General features: G+C 37.0%; 1 protein-coding gene and 1 long non-coding RNA gene across 2 annotated transcripts in view; one reads left to right on the top strand and one right to left on the bottom strand.

Annotated features, from left to right (window-relative positions):
• Positions 1-472: 472 nt before the first annotated feature.
• pot (zona pellucida domain protein papillote) overlaps positions 473-18378 on the bottom strand; it is a 42701-nt gene continuing 24795 nt past the window's right edge. Inside the window, exons 3-6 of the mRNA XM_031973029.2 lie at positions 12848-13184; positions 9309-9465; positions 6684-7041; positions 473-6187 (exon numbers count right to left, since the gene is read on the bottom strand). Of these exons, the coding sequence (XP_031828889.1) occupies positions 4037-6187; positions 6684-7041; positions 9309-9465; positions 12848-13184 (3003 nt within the window). The 3' untranslated portion in view covers positions 473-4036. The remainder of the gene's footprint in view (positions 6188-6683; positions 7042-9308; positions 9466-12847; positions 13185-18378) is intronic.
• LOC143174413 (uncharacterized) lies at positions 13180-14393 on the top strand. The gene is made up of 3 exons (XR_012998315.1): positions 13180-13559; positions 13947-14088; positions 14173-14393. It is a non-coding gene; the product is annotated as an uncharacterized LOC143174413 (long non-coding RNA).

The following is an 18378-nucleotide window of genomic DNA, read 5'->3' as shown; positions in this document are numbered from 1 at the left end:
TTTATAAATATTACTTGATAAACATTTATGTCGGTTTTCATTGATGCATATGTATTCTAGTAATTTATCTTTAAATCCCTAATTTCCAAGATATAACGAACATCACTTTTTTACTCAGTCCGTAAACTTAGTGTTAACAAATGTATTGGAAACGTATTACTTTCTTTTCATTCAAATATGGACAGAACTATCTGGTAGACCTAATAATTAGGTACACGGCACGTATGTATTAAGTTGATGCAACAGTCTCAACATTTTTTTATAAAAGAAAACGGGAGAGTTTTTTATTATACAATTTCCTTTGATAGCTATTAGCCTTTCCAATTTGTTATAAGCTTATTTATACAATCATTGTAAAACTGTTGTAATTTCGAAAAGGAAAATAAATCGAGTCATATTTTTACTTTAAAAATGTTTGCATCGACCGAATAAATACATGGGATCTCTAATTTAAAACTTTCAGCGCGATTGAGTAACAATTTCTCGGTTGTTCCAAGATAAAAAAATGGAAGAAAAAAGACGGCGAAGGAAAAGGTTCGAGATCAAGATTAATTCGCACGAATGACACTGTGTTGAAAGTTTGAAATAGAATATCCTCTGCTTGACAAGTCCTGAATCAAAATTAAATGAGTTCCGTGTGGTTTCCGTCATTCCACTTGAAACACGATCGCCAAGAGACCCAGGCCCTTTCGCGCGCATCCTTTTCTGAAGTTGCCTCACTTGTACCTCAGGAACTACTGACGAGCACACCTCGCGAGATACCCTGTGTAGATGTATAATATAGTTGCAAATAAACTAGCTATTTACGTGTACACTGCCGTTCGTAAGTCACCGGTAAACGGCAGATTTTCGCGACAATTGTAGATGCTTTTTAGATTATGTTTGTATTGTGGGTATAAAAAGGAAAGTTGTATTTTTTCAGGTTTTCTCGGAAGGGCAGGTGTTAAATAAATAATTCATATTTTCTTTCATATTTCCTTCTATTGGATTTTATATATGTGTATGTTTCTGCTATAGATGCATGAATTCCACAGTTTAATTGTTTTCTGATGCTAGAAATTTGATACGAAGCCTTATCTTTTTGCTTATCTGATATTTTTCCTAATATGTACGCTGCGGTTCATAAAGAAATGTTTGGGGGTGTGTAGCACCTGTATTTTCTGAACAAATCCATGTCAATTGCGATCATTAACCAATTAAGGTTACATAATTGATATTTGATATTTGATATTTGATATTTGATATTTAATATTTAATATTTATAATATAAGTATGCTGTTTTTATAGTCTTAACCGGTTGGGTTATACTTTTACATTAAGTGATTCAGAATAATTGAAAGTCGGATGATTGATATTCGGGTAATGAACGTTCTACAGTACCAAATTTTTAATTAATACACATTGACATCGGAGTGCTTGCTAAATATACTCCAGCCAGTAAGCAAAGACTTAAGTTGTTGTGTTACCTGTTTTTACGTAAGATCGTTACATTATATATGCATATAAGGAACGAACTCTTTTAAAAACTATGTAAAAGACTAAGAAAGCAATAATCGGCTATAAATTACACAACATTTCTCGTAGTGTGTCTATATTAGTTCCATTGCAGAAGTAGAAACCTTTCTAATACTTACATAAAAGGCAGATGTCTCGTGAATTAGAACGGAAATTATGGTAGGGACTACGTGAGAATCAAGTGATTTATAAATGTCGTGATTTATCGTTACTTGTGGATCATATAATTACTTTTGAAAAAAATAAGCTTGTCGATGAACGCAGAGGACTGATATTATTCACAAAATACAATATGATTTATACTCGCATATAATATACTTAATTAAAAGACAGAATTCGATGGAAAAAGGATATCGCTTTCGAGATATGCATTTGTTTGTAATATATATTTTTAATTTATATGTACGTATCCTAAAGTAAACTGTGAATATGATGCATTCGTAGCAGAATAGCACAAAATTTTATAAGAATCAATAAGATTTCCATCTTACCTATATCTTAAAACCGTTAATAGAGTCAAGAAATATTTTATTGTTTTCAATTTTAATAAATTAGTTCATAAAAATTCAAATTTACATAAAAGCCTGCAAACAATCATTAAGCATCGTGAGATCATAACTTTAAGGTTTTTGAAAATGATGCCTTGAGTTTACACGTATGAAAATAATGAAGTTCAAGGAGAAACAAGATGTAATATCCTTAAGACGATCATTTCAACGATTCAAAAAAGATAGAGAACTTCTTTTCTTTTCGTGAGTTCCATTAACTCTTTACCTCATGATCGTTTCTTTGATTAGACTCAGAAAACTCATTTTATTATCAATTGCTTGACATTAAAATCATATTATCCATTAAGATAAACTATTGTGAAGAATAAGAAATTATTTCATTATTATTCATTACATATTCACCGTAAAAGAAAATTTAATATAAACGTTAAATCTTCATAACCGAGACACAACGTTTTCTTCCAATGCGTACGAGCCGAATAATAGCTATATTCATCGAATAAAATACAAATAAATCATTATCACGAGGCAAAAGGTTAATAACCATTTTCAATAATCATCAACAATTCAGAATCGAGAAATACGCAGTACACACGGCCGGCGATTTATGAATGGTAGTGTACGTGTTGCTGGCGGTCGATATCTACTCCGAACCAACGCACACCGCACGTGTGGGATACATTTAACACTGAGAGGATTAAGTACGTCTTGAAGAAGGAAGTCCTAGCTATTGTTTGAAGCGTATAACCCAGCACCGTATGTTTCGTTACCTACTTAAACAGACTACTATCGCAGCGGTACCACCGACCGAATATTTAACACTTTCGCTAACTCGATCCCCGTTACTCCCATTGTCTTCCGGTCGGAACGGCAAGAGAGCTTCCGCGTCACACGCAAAGGCGAATTAAACTTCTATTACGTACAACGCTCGAGGATTCTATACACCTCGAAGGCTCATAGCGAACGCGTTAAACATCGTTTCGAAAAACAAAAAGATACCAAAAAAAAAACAAAAAAGAAAGGAATGTAATAACGTCCCGGTGGCTTCTAACGATCACGGAGATCTTTGGAACGCGTCGTCTGATCGATCGTTAGAAAAGCAAAATTTCATTGCGTGGTTAATTAGAAAACTTACCCTTACTTGCCTCGAGTTAATGTCTTTCGTTAATGGTTAATTCGAATTCGCCAAAATCTACAGTCCCACTCGATGGTCCGCGGTCGAGATCCCTCGTACTTCGTTTGACTTTTTTCTAGTTTCATTCGAGTGGCAAGTGGAGAGAATGGCCATTGTCCTTCGACGTGTGGACTGTCTCATTAATATCATTTGTTAGTCAGTTTAAAGTGTACGGGTCTCCAATTGATCTCCCGTGACAGTCGACACGTCGAGTCGTGCGCGAGCGATTAGTCAAAAATATTGGCTTTCCGATCTGGCGAAAGAATAGGCAGTGAACGGTACAGGCGACCGGATTTTCCCGGACAATACCATGTTCCAGAGCGAACTGGACTTCCCCTACTCTGTCTTCATCGTTAAAAAGAGAAAGAACATGAAAGACGTTGTGTTAATACCGAAACCACCAAACAGGTCAAAATTCTTCTTTCGCAGTCAGTGAAAAGGTACAAACGCTTTTCTGAAGAATCACTGAATCAATTTAACAGTAGGCAAACAAAAATACATCTGAACGGAGTTTTCAATAAACGTATATCTATAATTTCTTTAAAAAAATACGAAACAGTCGATTTGCTTGGTAGTTCAGCGTTAATTGTCCGCGTCTTAGGATTATTGTCCGCTATTATCCTAATCCCTTCTGAGCGATGAGCAGTGCAGGGAATAAACTATCCAAGCGTCCCACCCGTGGACTCCATAGAAATCGTAATAAATCGGTCGTTGAAAACTGGACCATGAACATTGCCGTAGAAAAAAATGCTCGATCAGAATCTACGCTACTCTTTGACGAAACAAGAGCAGTGGTAGGACACAATCAATAGAAATTCGAAAATCGAGTAAGATTCGCTCAGATCTGCATCTCGGGTTCAGAGTCGTCGTGGAACCAGTTTGAGGTCCTCTGGCTTTCGGTGACGCGCACGCTGCTCAGTTCCCTTTCTATATACCGACTCGATCTACCAGCGGAAGCAACCAGACCTTGTCTGTGGTCGTCCAACGAGGCAAGAACCTCCAAACGGTCGTTCCTTCTGACGACACGAGGCGTCGTTTCGACGGAGCTGGTCCCCTCTTCCGCGTCTTCAGCTGCCCACGGAGGGAGATCCATCATCCCCGAGGGTATGCCCCAGTGTTCGGTGAACTCGGAACCGCTTCTAGCTAAGCTAGGCTGACTGAGGGACCGGACCAACGAGTCCGCGCCCTCGAACGAGCTCAGACTCGTCAGATCGTCGCGATCCACCCTGGCGAAGTCTCGGACCGTCATCTCGGACATCGACCTGACGTCCGCTTCGCTGCTACCACCAGCACCCCTGTGGCTAGACCCTAATCTGCGGAGCCGGTTGGGCTGTCCCATCGTCGAGGCTGAATGAGACACTTGGATGCGGTGGCCCTGGGTTCTAGCCGAGCTACCTCCGTCGCTTTCGTACTCATACAACGTCGGCAGCGACGACCTTCTGGATCTTGTGTCCCACTCGGATGATTTGGACCTCTTATACCGGTGATTTTTTCCTAGGTTAGACGAGGATGTGGATCCTGCGTGGTTAGAGGGGGGACCTAGGATTCGGATGATCACGTCCCATTTGGCTGGAGGGAAGAGGTTGGTATATCTGGTGTCCTTGCGGATCAACTCATAGTCCTCTTTAACCACGGCTTCCGTCAGCAGAGTCCTCAGGGTGCTGTCCGTGGTGATGATCTCCCGCCATCTGATGCGTTCTTCCTCAGTGAACTCGGAGGCGTATCTGGGATCTAGGACGCGGGACAGTCTGCCGAACCAGTCTGCATCTGTCTCGTCCATGGATCGGCGAGCTGACAACGGTGGTCTGCAGGGTATCTCGGCTCTGGCCGTGTAAGTTGGTTCAATATGGATGTCCGGCTCCTCGTCTATTGGTGCGTCGCATTGGATGCCAGTTGGTTCGTTGGTGATGGTTAGGTTCGACGTGGAACTGACATCGGAGAAGTTCTCCCATTCAGGTGGAGGGGGTGGCAGGTTTTCTGTTGGATAGTTCCTGATAGTCACGTCCCACTTGGGGTCAGGTGGGGGCTGAGGTCTGGACATGTACTCGGTCACTTGGCGGCGGTGTCGCTCTACGTCCTCGATCGTCTTCTTCTCTGTAACCGTCTTTAGGAACACGTCGTCCACTTCGTGGGTGGTAATCTCTGGGCGTCTTGGGGCAACCACTTGTGGCTCCACTAGAGGTTCCGTTACTTCTTCGCGGAACAGACGGTGCTCGCGGTGCTGTATCGCCGTGTGAGTAGCAGTGGCAGTTGGAACAATGGGCGGAGGAGGTGGCGGAGTTGGCGCCAGAATGCTGGCCACTCGGTACTTGGCGTGGGTGTGATCGGTCACTTCCGTGAGGGAACGAGTCTCGGTTAGTTCCGTATTTAACGAAGTCAGGGACCTTGGTCTGCGGATCTCGTGGTGCTGAAGGGGAGGTTGTTCCACGGGCGATGGCGACGGGATTCGTTCCTGAATTAGACTGGTGCTAGTGGTTGTCTCTCTTTCAGCTTGTTTTCTGAGGATCCTGGAGTACACTGGAGGCGTTTGCTGGCGGGAGATCGTTGATGGAGACGATGCTCCTCCTGGAGGCCCGTGTAGTTCGGGAACGTAGGAGAAGGTGGTCATTCTGGCTGGAGGACTTTCGAGGCTTCGCGTCAGGCTGGACTCTTCTTTTTCTAAGATCGTGGTGAGGTTTCTTTCTAGAGCGACGCTCGCTACGTCCGATTCAGAGGGCAGAGGGCTTGGCGGAGGTGGCGGGGCTCTCTTCACTCTCATTTGCACATCGAACTTCGGTTCTATCGGCACTGCGACCATATGACGAGGTATGCTGGTCCTCGAAGCATTCGCTGCCATCATGGAAGATGATTCCATCTCGGCAGCAACGGTTTCTGAATATAGAGAACTAGTGGTGCGCATTTCTTGTCGCTGGTGAGTTTCGTGATGGACGAATGCCTTGTTGTCGTAGGAGCCTGCAGAGGAAACTGGTAACGAAGGTTCTTCGTCAACCTGCAAACGAAGATTCAATATGGTCAGCAAGGGAATCGTGAAAATTAGGGTATTCTTATAACTGAAATCTCAACGTTTGAAACTGAGTTACAGATATATGAATAATTTCATTTCAATTATGATCGGATTATGAATTTTGTTGTTAAAAGTAATTATAACAACTGGTAACACTGATATTTTAAGTAACTTATTTAGATGATTATTTATCATATTTGTCAATATTATTATACTATACAAGAAGTATATTATTTGCACAAAACATATAAGTTCTATATTATAATTTTGCTGAATACGAACTATTTTCAAAGATTTCTTTTTAAATCTCCATTTACGATATACAACTGATAATCGTGCAATTATATCAAGTAATCGAAGTTCCAGTGTACAGAAAATTTCGCTAAGGGGTTTGCTGAAGGATGTGAACTGAAGCTGCTCTGTAATGTTTACCCTTCGCTAAACAAATAAAAATAGTAGTGAACTTTATCGGTAGACTTACCTCGGAGCTTTCACTTGGGTAATCGCTGGGCAACGAGTGATCGATCATAAGATTTGCGTCGCTTCCGGTAGTAGATGGAGGTGCGTGTAGAAGCGCGTGAGCCCGAGGAATCTTCAGACCCTCGAACATCGTGATGTTGCTCAGCGAAGACGTGGAAAGTTTCGTTATCTCGGAGCCTGAGCCACTTCCGAATGGATGACGGTGGATCACGCGAACATTTCTGCGCTTCAGACACATGTACGAACAGCCTAGGCCCAACAGGAGCAACGAGAGGAACAGGATCGCGCAGATGATTAACAGAATTTGGAATCCTTTCAGTGGAGGCTCGGGCAACGGAGATGCAGTCGCGGTGGCCATACTGTCGGCAAACGAGAAACGAGTTTTCCAATTATTCAAGTATCTAGTTAATCCCTTCAAATCCGGCGCGCATTATAATGTAGACTGTTTTACTACTTCAATATCTGGTAAAACGTTAAAACTGTGACAGACAATTATAATGCATTTTTACTTTGAGTCTGTTTCTATCAGAAAAGTAGTATACTTTTATTCGAAATAATCTCGTTACTGATGGTGCATTGAATATGAACATAATTTTGTACAAAAATCTGATCAATATGATAGTTTGTACTCGAAAGTTTGTTTGTTACATATATTCATCACTTTATAATGAAACACTGACTATTCACTATATTAGATAGAAATAATACAGAAATCTGATTGCGACGGTATTATTTGAGAAAAATAATAAAATGAATAAACTTTTAAGAAGATATATTTATACTGTTTCAAAAAGTTCTAATATGGAGGATATTTAGCAACAAGTGGGAGTAAATTTTGAAACGACAATTCTTTACATTAACCTGAGACCAAAATCAAGAGTAATTAAATTACAATAATTTGTTCCGCTTTCAAGTTATTAACGCTGGAAACATCAAATATTTCTAATAATAGTAAATAATTTCCAATAATTACGAAAGGAAAAAACTAAAATTATAGTTCTATCTCTAAATTCTAAGAATTAAGCCAACAACGATGCACGAACCACATCATTGTCTTTATCTCTCGTACGGTACGTTAATACCTGCCCATGCACACCATTATTAGGTGCACCGAAACAGCGTATATAGATTTTTAATTACTAACAATTTTGTATTGTCACGTTTTCAATTTTTTCTCATCCGTTTCCAAGCAGCCTGTATATTATGTGTGTACCGTTACTTTGGTGGAAAAAATTTGTAAACAATGAGCAAGTTTCGTTGAATCATCAACCTGTTAACCGGATAATATCTCGGCCACGAATAGTGATATGAACTACATAGTGGATGGAATAGTGACATGAAACGAAATGATAATGGACTGAAACGATTAATTGGATAATGAATATAATTATAATTTAATTTGTATCTCTACTTTCAATATTAAAATATATTGTAATGTAACCTTCTCAAAGTGAATGAATAAGAAGATTAGAAACTAGGTGAAGACAACATTGAACGCAAACGGCGAGTGTAATCGTCATTCTTAGATAATGAATTAAGCTTTAACACATTACATCAATTCCATTCAACACATTTATTTATTATTCAATACGTTTTTGTGAGCGTTCATTGAAAACAGAAATATCTGATTGATGCAGAAGTGTTGACATTTTTTGTACGTGGTTAACGAAAACCTCTTTTTCTACAAAACAAATAACATCTATTTTTAAACCATTACAGCGTGTATAAGGGACAGTTCTTTCTTCGTTTTTACTTAGATTTTAAAATTTTTCACTCAGAAAAAAATTGAGAACTCTTATTTTTATTTCTTCTGAAAAAAGTAAAATCTTTTGCATTAACTCAATACTTTCAATCATACAGTAAAATAAATCAAACTTTTGTATTTAACATAAACTGTTAATGAAATAAACACAGATTTATTCATTACTGCTATTTAATAATTTGATTACTATTTAATATTATAATATATTAATTTATAATGTATTAATAAATTAACTACTATTTAATATTCATTTACTACTACTCGAAGGTATATGAAATAGTGTCTCTCGCATACAATGTGTTAACAATCGATTAGATTTTTTAAACTAATTTATGTATAGACTGAAAACCATTTACTTTACTGCAACAACACTTTATCTAACTCATTGTCTTTATTTTATGCCCCAAATTATTTCACCCATGCTTTCTGAAGATTTTTTTATTTCAAGAATTTTATTCTAATTATTGAAAATATCTTCTATATATTATACACGTCACCTTAAAGACAAAACGATACTAATTCCTTCAACGATCAATTACTTATTGTTTCAGATAAACGTGTAATTCTTCTTCGTTTCGCTTTAATTTCTCATTAGAATATGTTATAGGTGCATTTTGTCTGCGTTTGACGAGTATACACATTATTATTCGATTTCATCGCGAGCGTTATCAGAGATTTTTTAAATAAGATTTCGCAGTTGATAGGTTAATTGACCTTGTACCTATCCCAGTCCTATAATAGTCATACTATAGACCACCTTACATTTTTTATGTTATTACAACAAAACATTTCTAATTCTATTACAATAAGGTGATTCATTCTTTTTACGTACTTCAGGAATAGAGCTTTAAGTAAATTACTTACATGCTTTCAGGTGGCTTGGGTGGTGCAGGCGCCACAGGCGGAGGATATCTGCAGACTATTGTAATAACTTCGTCGCCGTCCATTTCGAGGCCGGGATGAAAACGAACTACGACGTTGTTGGTGAACACACGTTGTGGATCCTGCCTTGTGCCGCATCCTGCGAGCATTCAATATTTTCAATTTCCATGCCATAATTTTTAACCTTCGGCGGACGAGGATTTTTTGAAGTATTCGAAAACTTCAGCAGAGGAAGCTGAACTATATAGAGTGTTTTACGAAGAATTAACACTTCTAAATTTAAATAAAATATTATTTGTCTGCCATCAATAATTATACTTTATAAAACACGGGGTTAAAGGCGAGACCAAATGATTTCCTCCTGATCGTTTCCACGGAGGACCAAATACAAAGCATGCATCATAGTCTCGACTAAAATCAACTTTACACTTTTAAAATTAAATCCACTGTCAACAAATTTATTCTGAGTTCCGCAGAAAAGCTGAACGTGTTAGAATCGACAAGGAATTGAAAACTTCATCGAAACTGTAGCACCTCTCGCTGTGTAAGAATTTATACGTTACACTCTAATGGTCGGAACAGCGTTGAATTAGTGCCTACTGCCTGTATCATATAGTATCGCATGGTTTTCAAGAGCAGTTTTAAATTTACGTTAAGATATTTCTCATTGCGAGGGTCATAAAAGAGAAAGTTGGAGGAAGGTGCGAGACTTCGAGAAAGTTCGTTGAGTTACACAAGGCCCAAGGAAGCGTTGGGGCTTTTCGAGAAGGAAGTGGGGTGCGAGAGTGCGTGCCGAGGGCGAATTTGTTGATATTTAGATACTATGTCGATTAACAAAAGGACGTGTGATAAAGTTGATATTTGGAAGGAATGGATTTAAAAAAATTGTGAAGTTGGCTAGAAAGATCGGAATAGTCGTATCAGGGTTGAAAGAGTCAAGTTCAAGCTATAACTAAATACAGTGCGTGTTTCATTAGTTGCATTTAATCCTTTGTCTTATAATTATGTGTAAGACTCATAATGAGTATTTCAAATAAAATTTAACAAACACAAACTTTACTCAATTCCTTCGACTCCAGATTAAATATTATTCTTCTGTCATCAATTATTATATTGTAGAGCAAATGCAGACATAGAATATACATTGAATTTTTTTCTTTTTTCGATAAATTATTACTAACAAAGTTGTGTTGATCACGGTTGGAAAATAAATCATAGGGCAAGGAATTAACGCGAGATTTACGCGTCCTGTGGTATTTCCTCCATGACAATATATATTAAAATTAACATAATATAATATAATAAAATATAATATATTAAAATTAACATATATTTATATGCCAAGCATTTATTGGGGGTGATACGCAATGTTTATAAAAATGGTAAGAATACATATTTCTTCGATTTCTTCAGACATTTGTTACAGTATCCAAATGAAACTATTTATTTCCAAAATGATTTAAGATATTGAATACTTTCAAAACATTAGTAATTAGTAATAACTAATTACACTTTAACTCTAATTGATATTTTGTAAATAAATTTTGTTTTCCAATGACAATAGCAGTTGAAAAATCTCCTGTCTTATAATAAGGATGAACTTTTCTACTTTCTAGGATCCAAAGCAATTAGGAAAGACTACGATTGAAGAGAAGATGAAGCAATCTTCGTGAAAAGGATCTTCTTGCTTTGAGAAGTTCTTGTAGAAATACTCTTAGTTGATAACAAGATTATATCAGAACCTTTTATTCTAATGAGTAACTTTGATGCACATATTTCTTCTTGTGTTTGGAAGAAAATGATTATTTTGTTGTTAATATTGATACAAATATTGTACAGGATACAACGATTATAACGTCAATTAGATTTGATCACTGATGGAGGTCTTTATTTAATTTCTGCGTTTCCTACTAGCACAATATTTGTCACATACAACGTCTCCAACATAATAAAATACAATCTCCATTGTATAAACGTTTCCTTAATGAACCTGATGGAGTTGTCATCTGCGACGGTTACACAACTGACTTTCTAGAAACGAAAATTGGCCTCTTTAGTCTCAAACCTTAAATCAATGATGTGTGTTGCATGTCTGCATGTGACATGTAGTGAAGAGGAACTAATTCATACATCTTATTTCCAATCTACAAAGGTCTCATTTACTTTAGAAATTAATGACTATCATTCTCTTAGCTCGAATTACATTTTTGAGTAAACCAGAAAGCATCGAACTATCATCTATTGTCTTAAGAAACTCCGTGAACTAAGGAAAGATATCAAACACATTTAATTCGAAAAACATTATCCTAGTTGAAATAAAACTTCTTACCCAGGAAAAAATTCTAACATTTAAAAATCTTATGAAAAAGAATAGTCACAAGATTTGTAAGCTGGTGATTAGAGTCATGGCACTTTTAGAATTTTTCCAATAACTTAATTTCTTTTAGCCTGTTAACTGAGTAACTTTTTGGTCATTCAAATCACTATAAACACTATTAACTCTTTTAATAGGGAGTGCCTCTAAACGCGCCTCATAAAAAGATTTTTCTCTTCTCAAGGAATGTGTCTTCAGCCGTAATTCCTTCGAATATGTCTTCCGCGTGGTTCTGACATTTAGTGTCATTTTTTTTTAACTTTGCACCCATAACAGAAGAGGTACAGATATCCTTTGCACGAGGAAAGGTTTTATGGTACAGTGTAGCTCTCACGTCTTGACCGAGCAAAAAATGCACAGGGGCAAGGGGAATCGACACATGCGTGTACAAACAGTGTATAACAATGAAGACACATTCTAATTGTTAATTAATAAATATTTTTAAATATTTACCAAATGAATTTTCGACGACAACATTTCAGAAATCTAACAACTTCTTTTTACTCTGCTCTTGTCGTGGGTTAAACTTATATTCATTAATAAGTAGTACAGAAATAATTAAAAAATGTCAAGTGACGATTTTTCTCTAAATCACTTTACCGATCTTATTTCATCACTCAAGTTTTAAATGTTAAAAAAGAACAGTATCAAAGATACCTTTAATCTGTGAACCTATTTAAATTTCTCATATATATGTATTCAAAAAAAGCTGGCATAAAAGCCATTACTCCTCCATTTATACCCAACCAATGAAAGTGTTCAAAACAAGGCGATCAGTATCGAAACACAAAAGAACTCTAAGAAAATCTTCCTGAAGCATTTGCATAACGCGTCAACAGACCTGTCCAAGTACCAATAAGAAGCATATTACAAGATCAACAACAGTTTCATTTCCATTTTAGTTACATGTCGAACGAGCCAGCTATTTTTGCAGCCAGCTGTATTCGCGTCGTCGTTGCTTGCGCGCGGTGCACGCCGCACCGTAGCAGGAGAAGAAGAAAGGGATCTTCTTTCTAAATCGCGTAAAAATGTCGCGTAGCCCACGCTCGGCGTTATTCGCCGCGTGGACAACTCGGCACGGTTTAAGATCGTAAAAGCGGGAGTCGAGGATGATGGGTACGCTGTCAACATAGAAGAGATCGCGCACCTTTTAAAGGTAGCTCCAACTTGGCGCTGGTCGATCCACGGCCTTTGAATATGCACGCGCTATTACGATCGAAGTCGGCGTAGGCGACCCCGTAAAACGGTTCCTCGAACTTCAGCTCGACTTGCATGCTACCCTGGCTGCAATTCAGGTACGCCTTGGTGCGATTCAGAAATATCATCGACGAGATGTCGTCCAGTTTGGTTACCTTGCCGTTCAGGACCGTGCTCGGTGGCAGGCCGGGCTGGTACTCGATGCTGTTACCCTGCGAGGCGTAGTTGCTCTGCGACAGCACCACGGGAAGTGCTGTGCAGAGCACCGCCAATAACCTTGGCAGCATCTGAAAAGCAAAAGGGGAGTTTGAGATTCGAGTATTTATTGGGATACTGTGTGTGTGAGGGATTCGGGGCGAGTTGACACGTTTTTCAGTTACAATATTCTCGCGGTTGGTATAGTCCTGCTCTCACGATAGCCAAGGCGACCTTAGGTTTAAAAGTGCACGAAGGCAGGGAAACTCTTCCACTCACGATGCTCGGACTGCCTTGATTTTCAACGCGTCATCATTAGTGCACAGTAATCATATAGGGCGGAAGCGAGACCGAATCCGACGAAGTGAGACGGAGCTATAGAGAATTTTGTTATCTCTCGTTACGAAATGATACCAACTCCCAAATATTTGAATGTTTTAACCGTGCAGTAAAACTCATCATACAGGGTGAGTCGTTTGATCGTACTATTAAAATTGATTTGTTATTTAAAAAATATGTTCGACGCAAAAGTTGTTTGGCATCAAGAATTGCAACCAGGGTTGACGAAAATACGATTGGTATGATTGATTCCAAGTAACTTTTGTTTAAAACAATTTTTTTATGTGATAAATGGTTTGCAATTAGATTCAGGTGATAGGATTAAATAACTCACCCTGCATAGGACTTCTATTATACGTTGAGAGATCAAATCACGAAAATAATTAAGAACAATAGAATTTCAGTGAGTCGCTGATTTTCGAATGCTTTATAAGTGTACTAACTTGTATCAGATGTAAATTAAATATAAATTTTTATTAGACTTCTAGTGTTGACACGAGATTCTTTTATTTCAGATGAAAAAAGTGATTGTCTGATGCAGAGAAGCCTATGGTCAAAGTCTTTTAAGTTGAACGCGTGTGTTTTGTTGTAGAATCATCATCCATTTTATTACCACTAAAATACTATCGTTTCGTCTGAAAAATATTCCTTTATCTGGTGCGTTTCTATCATCTCAAACTTTCTTGCCCTCAATATTTGTCGACACCTGTCAATGTTTGATAATGGTTAACGGTATTCTAGAATATCGGTCCGCAGCCAATGTGCGAGGAAAACTCGAGGTCCCGCTGGTTTTTATTGCTAACTCTCGGAACAATACTGTCATAAACTTTGACCGTTCGAAGAAAACCGCAATCTTGACGTGGTCAAGTTGTAATTTCAACATATTTTTAATTATATCCGATAAATTAACTGAAACAATTTTAATTCGTATTTTCTACGTTATAGGTAAATTATATCGTTGTAACATTTCAACATTTTATACGATAATAAATGTATTTAAATTGTTTTTTATAATTGTTTGTTATTACTTTTATATGTCCTTTTAATTAAAGTATCATCATGCGTTCAATACAAATAATTATCAAGATCAGAACATGTATGAAATATATTCACAAAAGATACTTCTGTAAATTGAAGTATCTATATTTAAATTCTGTTTTTAAACATTTATGGAAAACTTGGAAATGTACAATTGAACAGAATGATATTCGTTAGAAAGGATCATTTTCTATCTCAATTCCATTTTCCTAATTTTATTCGTAACATGTTAGCTACCAAAGTCATATATTTGTAACTGTCACATTACATAAAGAAAATCAAATTAATTCAATAGATATTATTTAATATTAAAACAACCGCACCCGGCAGAATGACGAATTTCAGTTTTCTTATTTCGTAATTCTTGATATCGTAAAAACGTTAACTATTCGAAATGATTTGAAAAATAAATAGTTTCACTATTATATAACATAGCTTGAAAAATAAATAGTGTTAAAGTAGATTAATATATAATCCTTATAAAAATTATAATAACAGATCTTTTTTCAGTGTTTTCGTATACTAGTTACAGTATTGAAGTGAAACTATTTATTTTTCAACTTTGAAGTTATAACTGTAAAGTTATAAGTGTTAAATTTATAAATTTGCATGAACATCAACAGTCTACTAATTACTTTCCATCAAAGTTGCATAAAACTCGATTGACGTCATTTCGGTGTGTTTCCTTGTAGGACTGGGAAGCATTGAAAGTAATTGTCAGGTTATGAGTGCGAGCATTACGCGATTATGGCCAGGCAGCTCGATCAATCATCCATGTGTCCATATGCAAGACTGGCCAATAATGGAAGCAATCGTAAATTTCAAGTTCGGTTGTTAACTACGAAAAGGCCTCCCGCTGTTGACCATTCCTATAAAAGAGTAGCTAGGCAAGTGGAAAAGCCTGTAGTCATCGAGAGTATACTTTGTCGATGTGGAAAGTGAATCTTATTGAAATAATTATTATAACTTCCAGACGACCACCGTGACGTTTCCGTCTTAAAGTACGCGAAAGAAAGTTTTAACATCAAACATTTATGCTAGTTGATTGTATGATGCATAAAAAGATTAAGAAATTTGAACGCGTCTGTGACCACGTGTCACATATATCTGGCGATTCGTTCAGAGAACCTAGTGTAGGATAGGCATTTGTGGGCTTAAATAATGTTGGGAAATTGTGTAGGTAGAACTTTTTATTTCGACGTTGTCACGACGAAGGCTACAGAACGAATGACCTGAGAAGGGCACTGCTTAGTCGGATGATTACCCTTGTTAGCGTGGCTCTCTCTCTATTTATTGCACCCCGAGACTGGAGAACGTTTTCCCTTAAGAAGACGCCGATTGACGAAATGCAAATGATCGCATTCGAATTTCCCATCGCTTAGATTTCTTTACACTAACGTTACGTACGTGTAATGCTGTTGAGTATCGTTGCTATTATGATATTAACATATATGTAACGTATACCTTATTGTCGTTTTGGCTATATTAAAACGTCATACATATATGACATTTGTGTAAAATGCCTTGTTCGGTTTTCCATATTCCATAGTTATAGTTTGAGTCAATTTGATACTTTTTATTCATTTTAATCAAAATTGTTTAACAAAATATTAGAAGAGTGTATTGTTCCTCGTGAATAGAAGAATATAATTACGAAGAAATAATTTCTCGAGGATCATATTTAGACCTCGAACTCTCAGTCTCTTCCAAACGGGACAATGTATTTTTGTTACCATACTGTTATTGCTGAATGAAACATGCTTTGAATTATGTATGATATGCTGATCTTCAGATTGCTTTGAATGTATGACAACGAGCTCAATAGATGATGTATTTACAATCGGAATAAGAACGGAAAAGCTTTACTGTAATAAATGCGCGGAACGATGTCTGTTAGAAGCGATACATTTCTGCAGATGATAAATGAGCGATTTTCCGATCCCTTTTATTTTATTTTATTTCTATTTTCTAACCAACAACAGTAGGTATACATAATTAAAATGTACTTTTATCTTTCCTAATGTCAAAGAAATTAAATGCACATATGTATGTTTTTATTGTTCTTGAACAGTCACGTGGTGATTCTTCGTGTAAAAATAATTCTCCTCATATATAACGAATAAATATAACGAATTTTTACAACAAAATATGGATAAATAACACAACAATATGCAATTATATGGCATATAGGAATAAATTTATTAATATAAATTATATATTTATATATGACATATTACATGATATAATATACAATAATATAACTCATAATTGTTTAACTTGTTGATTTTCGGTAAACTTTCTATACTAGTGAGAAAAATTGAAGGGTCACGAAATTTTCGTTGTAAAATTGTTGAAGTTGAAAATGATATGACTTTATAAGACAAAAATTTGTTTGGAGGTATTAATCTTAATGACTTCAAAAAGTGGCTGTACGAAACGCTGCAGATCGCGACGTACGGCCCGCGGAGGCCTGACTCGCGGCGCATCGCGGTAAACAGACTGCTCTAGAACAAAAACGCGGACGTAGGCGGATAATTTTATTGTTTGATAACAATCTCAAAACCTTACAGAATACAACTGTGCTTGGAAAAAAGCCGGGACGCATTTGGATCTATGACAAAATCATTGGTGAAGTTGTACAACTGTATGAAATATCGATAAAGCATTAATTATGTTCAACTATAAATAGCTTTATGAAAATACGCGGTAAATAGGTGATGAACTTTACAAAACATAGAATATAGTTATCTGAACGATTTTCACACTGAAGGAATTTGTTTCACAGTATTAACATTAAACCTATCGAGCAGTTAAATTGTCTGTTTGAAATTCCTGTATAGAAACTTCAAGAGTGCGTCTATCAGGACTTTAATTGATTTATAATTGAGTTTGCGTATTGCTAAATCGATTTCTTTAATAATTTCTTAGTGAAAAATTTTCATCATTTTGTCAACAATGTGTTAAAATAAACCAAAATAAAAAAGAAGAAGAAAATGTATGGTTTTGGATGAAATTGGTAAAATTAACCTTTGGCCGCCTAGATCGTGAAAATTCCCCACTGTGCGTCGTTTTTTTCATTGCCAGATCGAAATTGACGTACAAGATAAGAACGCAACCGGACCTAGAGCAATAACTGGAACGACGGGGACCATTCTCCGACGTGATATCTCCCTTCGCGACGTAAGCAGCCGCTGCGAATTGCAAACTCCAATGTCGGCTCGGATTGTTACGTTCGCGGGTGGAATTCTAAGTCGACATTCACCGTTCAGGGCTCCGAGCTACACCCAGCCCAGCTCGCTACCAAGAATTTTTGTTACTGCCGCTGCTACACCGGCACAGCGTTCGGCGAAAAAACAAATGGTATCATTGAACCAGTAGACTCGGTCCAGTCGAAACAACGAATGGCGTTCAATTGCAAAATCAGTGTTGTAACAACGAATTTACGCGATTCCAGCGGAAGGACAATCGTTTTTGCGGGATCTCATTTTGAAATGCTGATCCTGGAGCATTGTCTTTGAGTAGTGTCGACGAGTCAATTAGTCGAAATGCAATTTGCACAAGACCACGCTAGAATCAGCTTCTGTTCGCTTTGTAGATACACTGTCGGTCAAAAGTTTTGGGACCGATACATCAGTTAACCTTTTAACTGTAGAATTTAATTTAAGAAATTTCTCGTTTTATGCGCAATAAAGTTAAAAAATGTGTACGCGTCAAACGCAGGGCGAATGCAGCTAGGGTATATTTTAATGGAAAACCAAAGCAAGATAAAGACCAATTACATGTTTATGTGAAAAAATAAAGAATTCATCGTTGAAAGAATTAGTACCATTTCAAGCTTTAAGATGGCGTGTATACTCATGAAACACAGTTAACTGGTTAAAAGAAAAGATTCCATTTATTGTAAACAAC

This window comes from Nomia melanderi, chromosome 4 (assembly GCF_051020985.1).
Source record: "Nomia melanderi isolate GNS246 chromosome 4, iyNomMela1, whole genome shotgun sequence".
In the NCBI taxonomy this organism is placed as follows: domain Eukaryota; kingdom Metazoa; phylum Arthropoda; class Insecta; order Hymenoptera; family Halictidae; genus Nomia; species Nomia melanderi.
The sequence above is the reverse complement of the archived record's forward strand: the minus strand, read 5'-3'. Positions and strand labels throughout refer to the sequence as shown.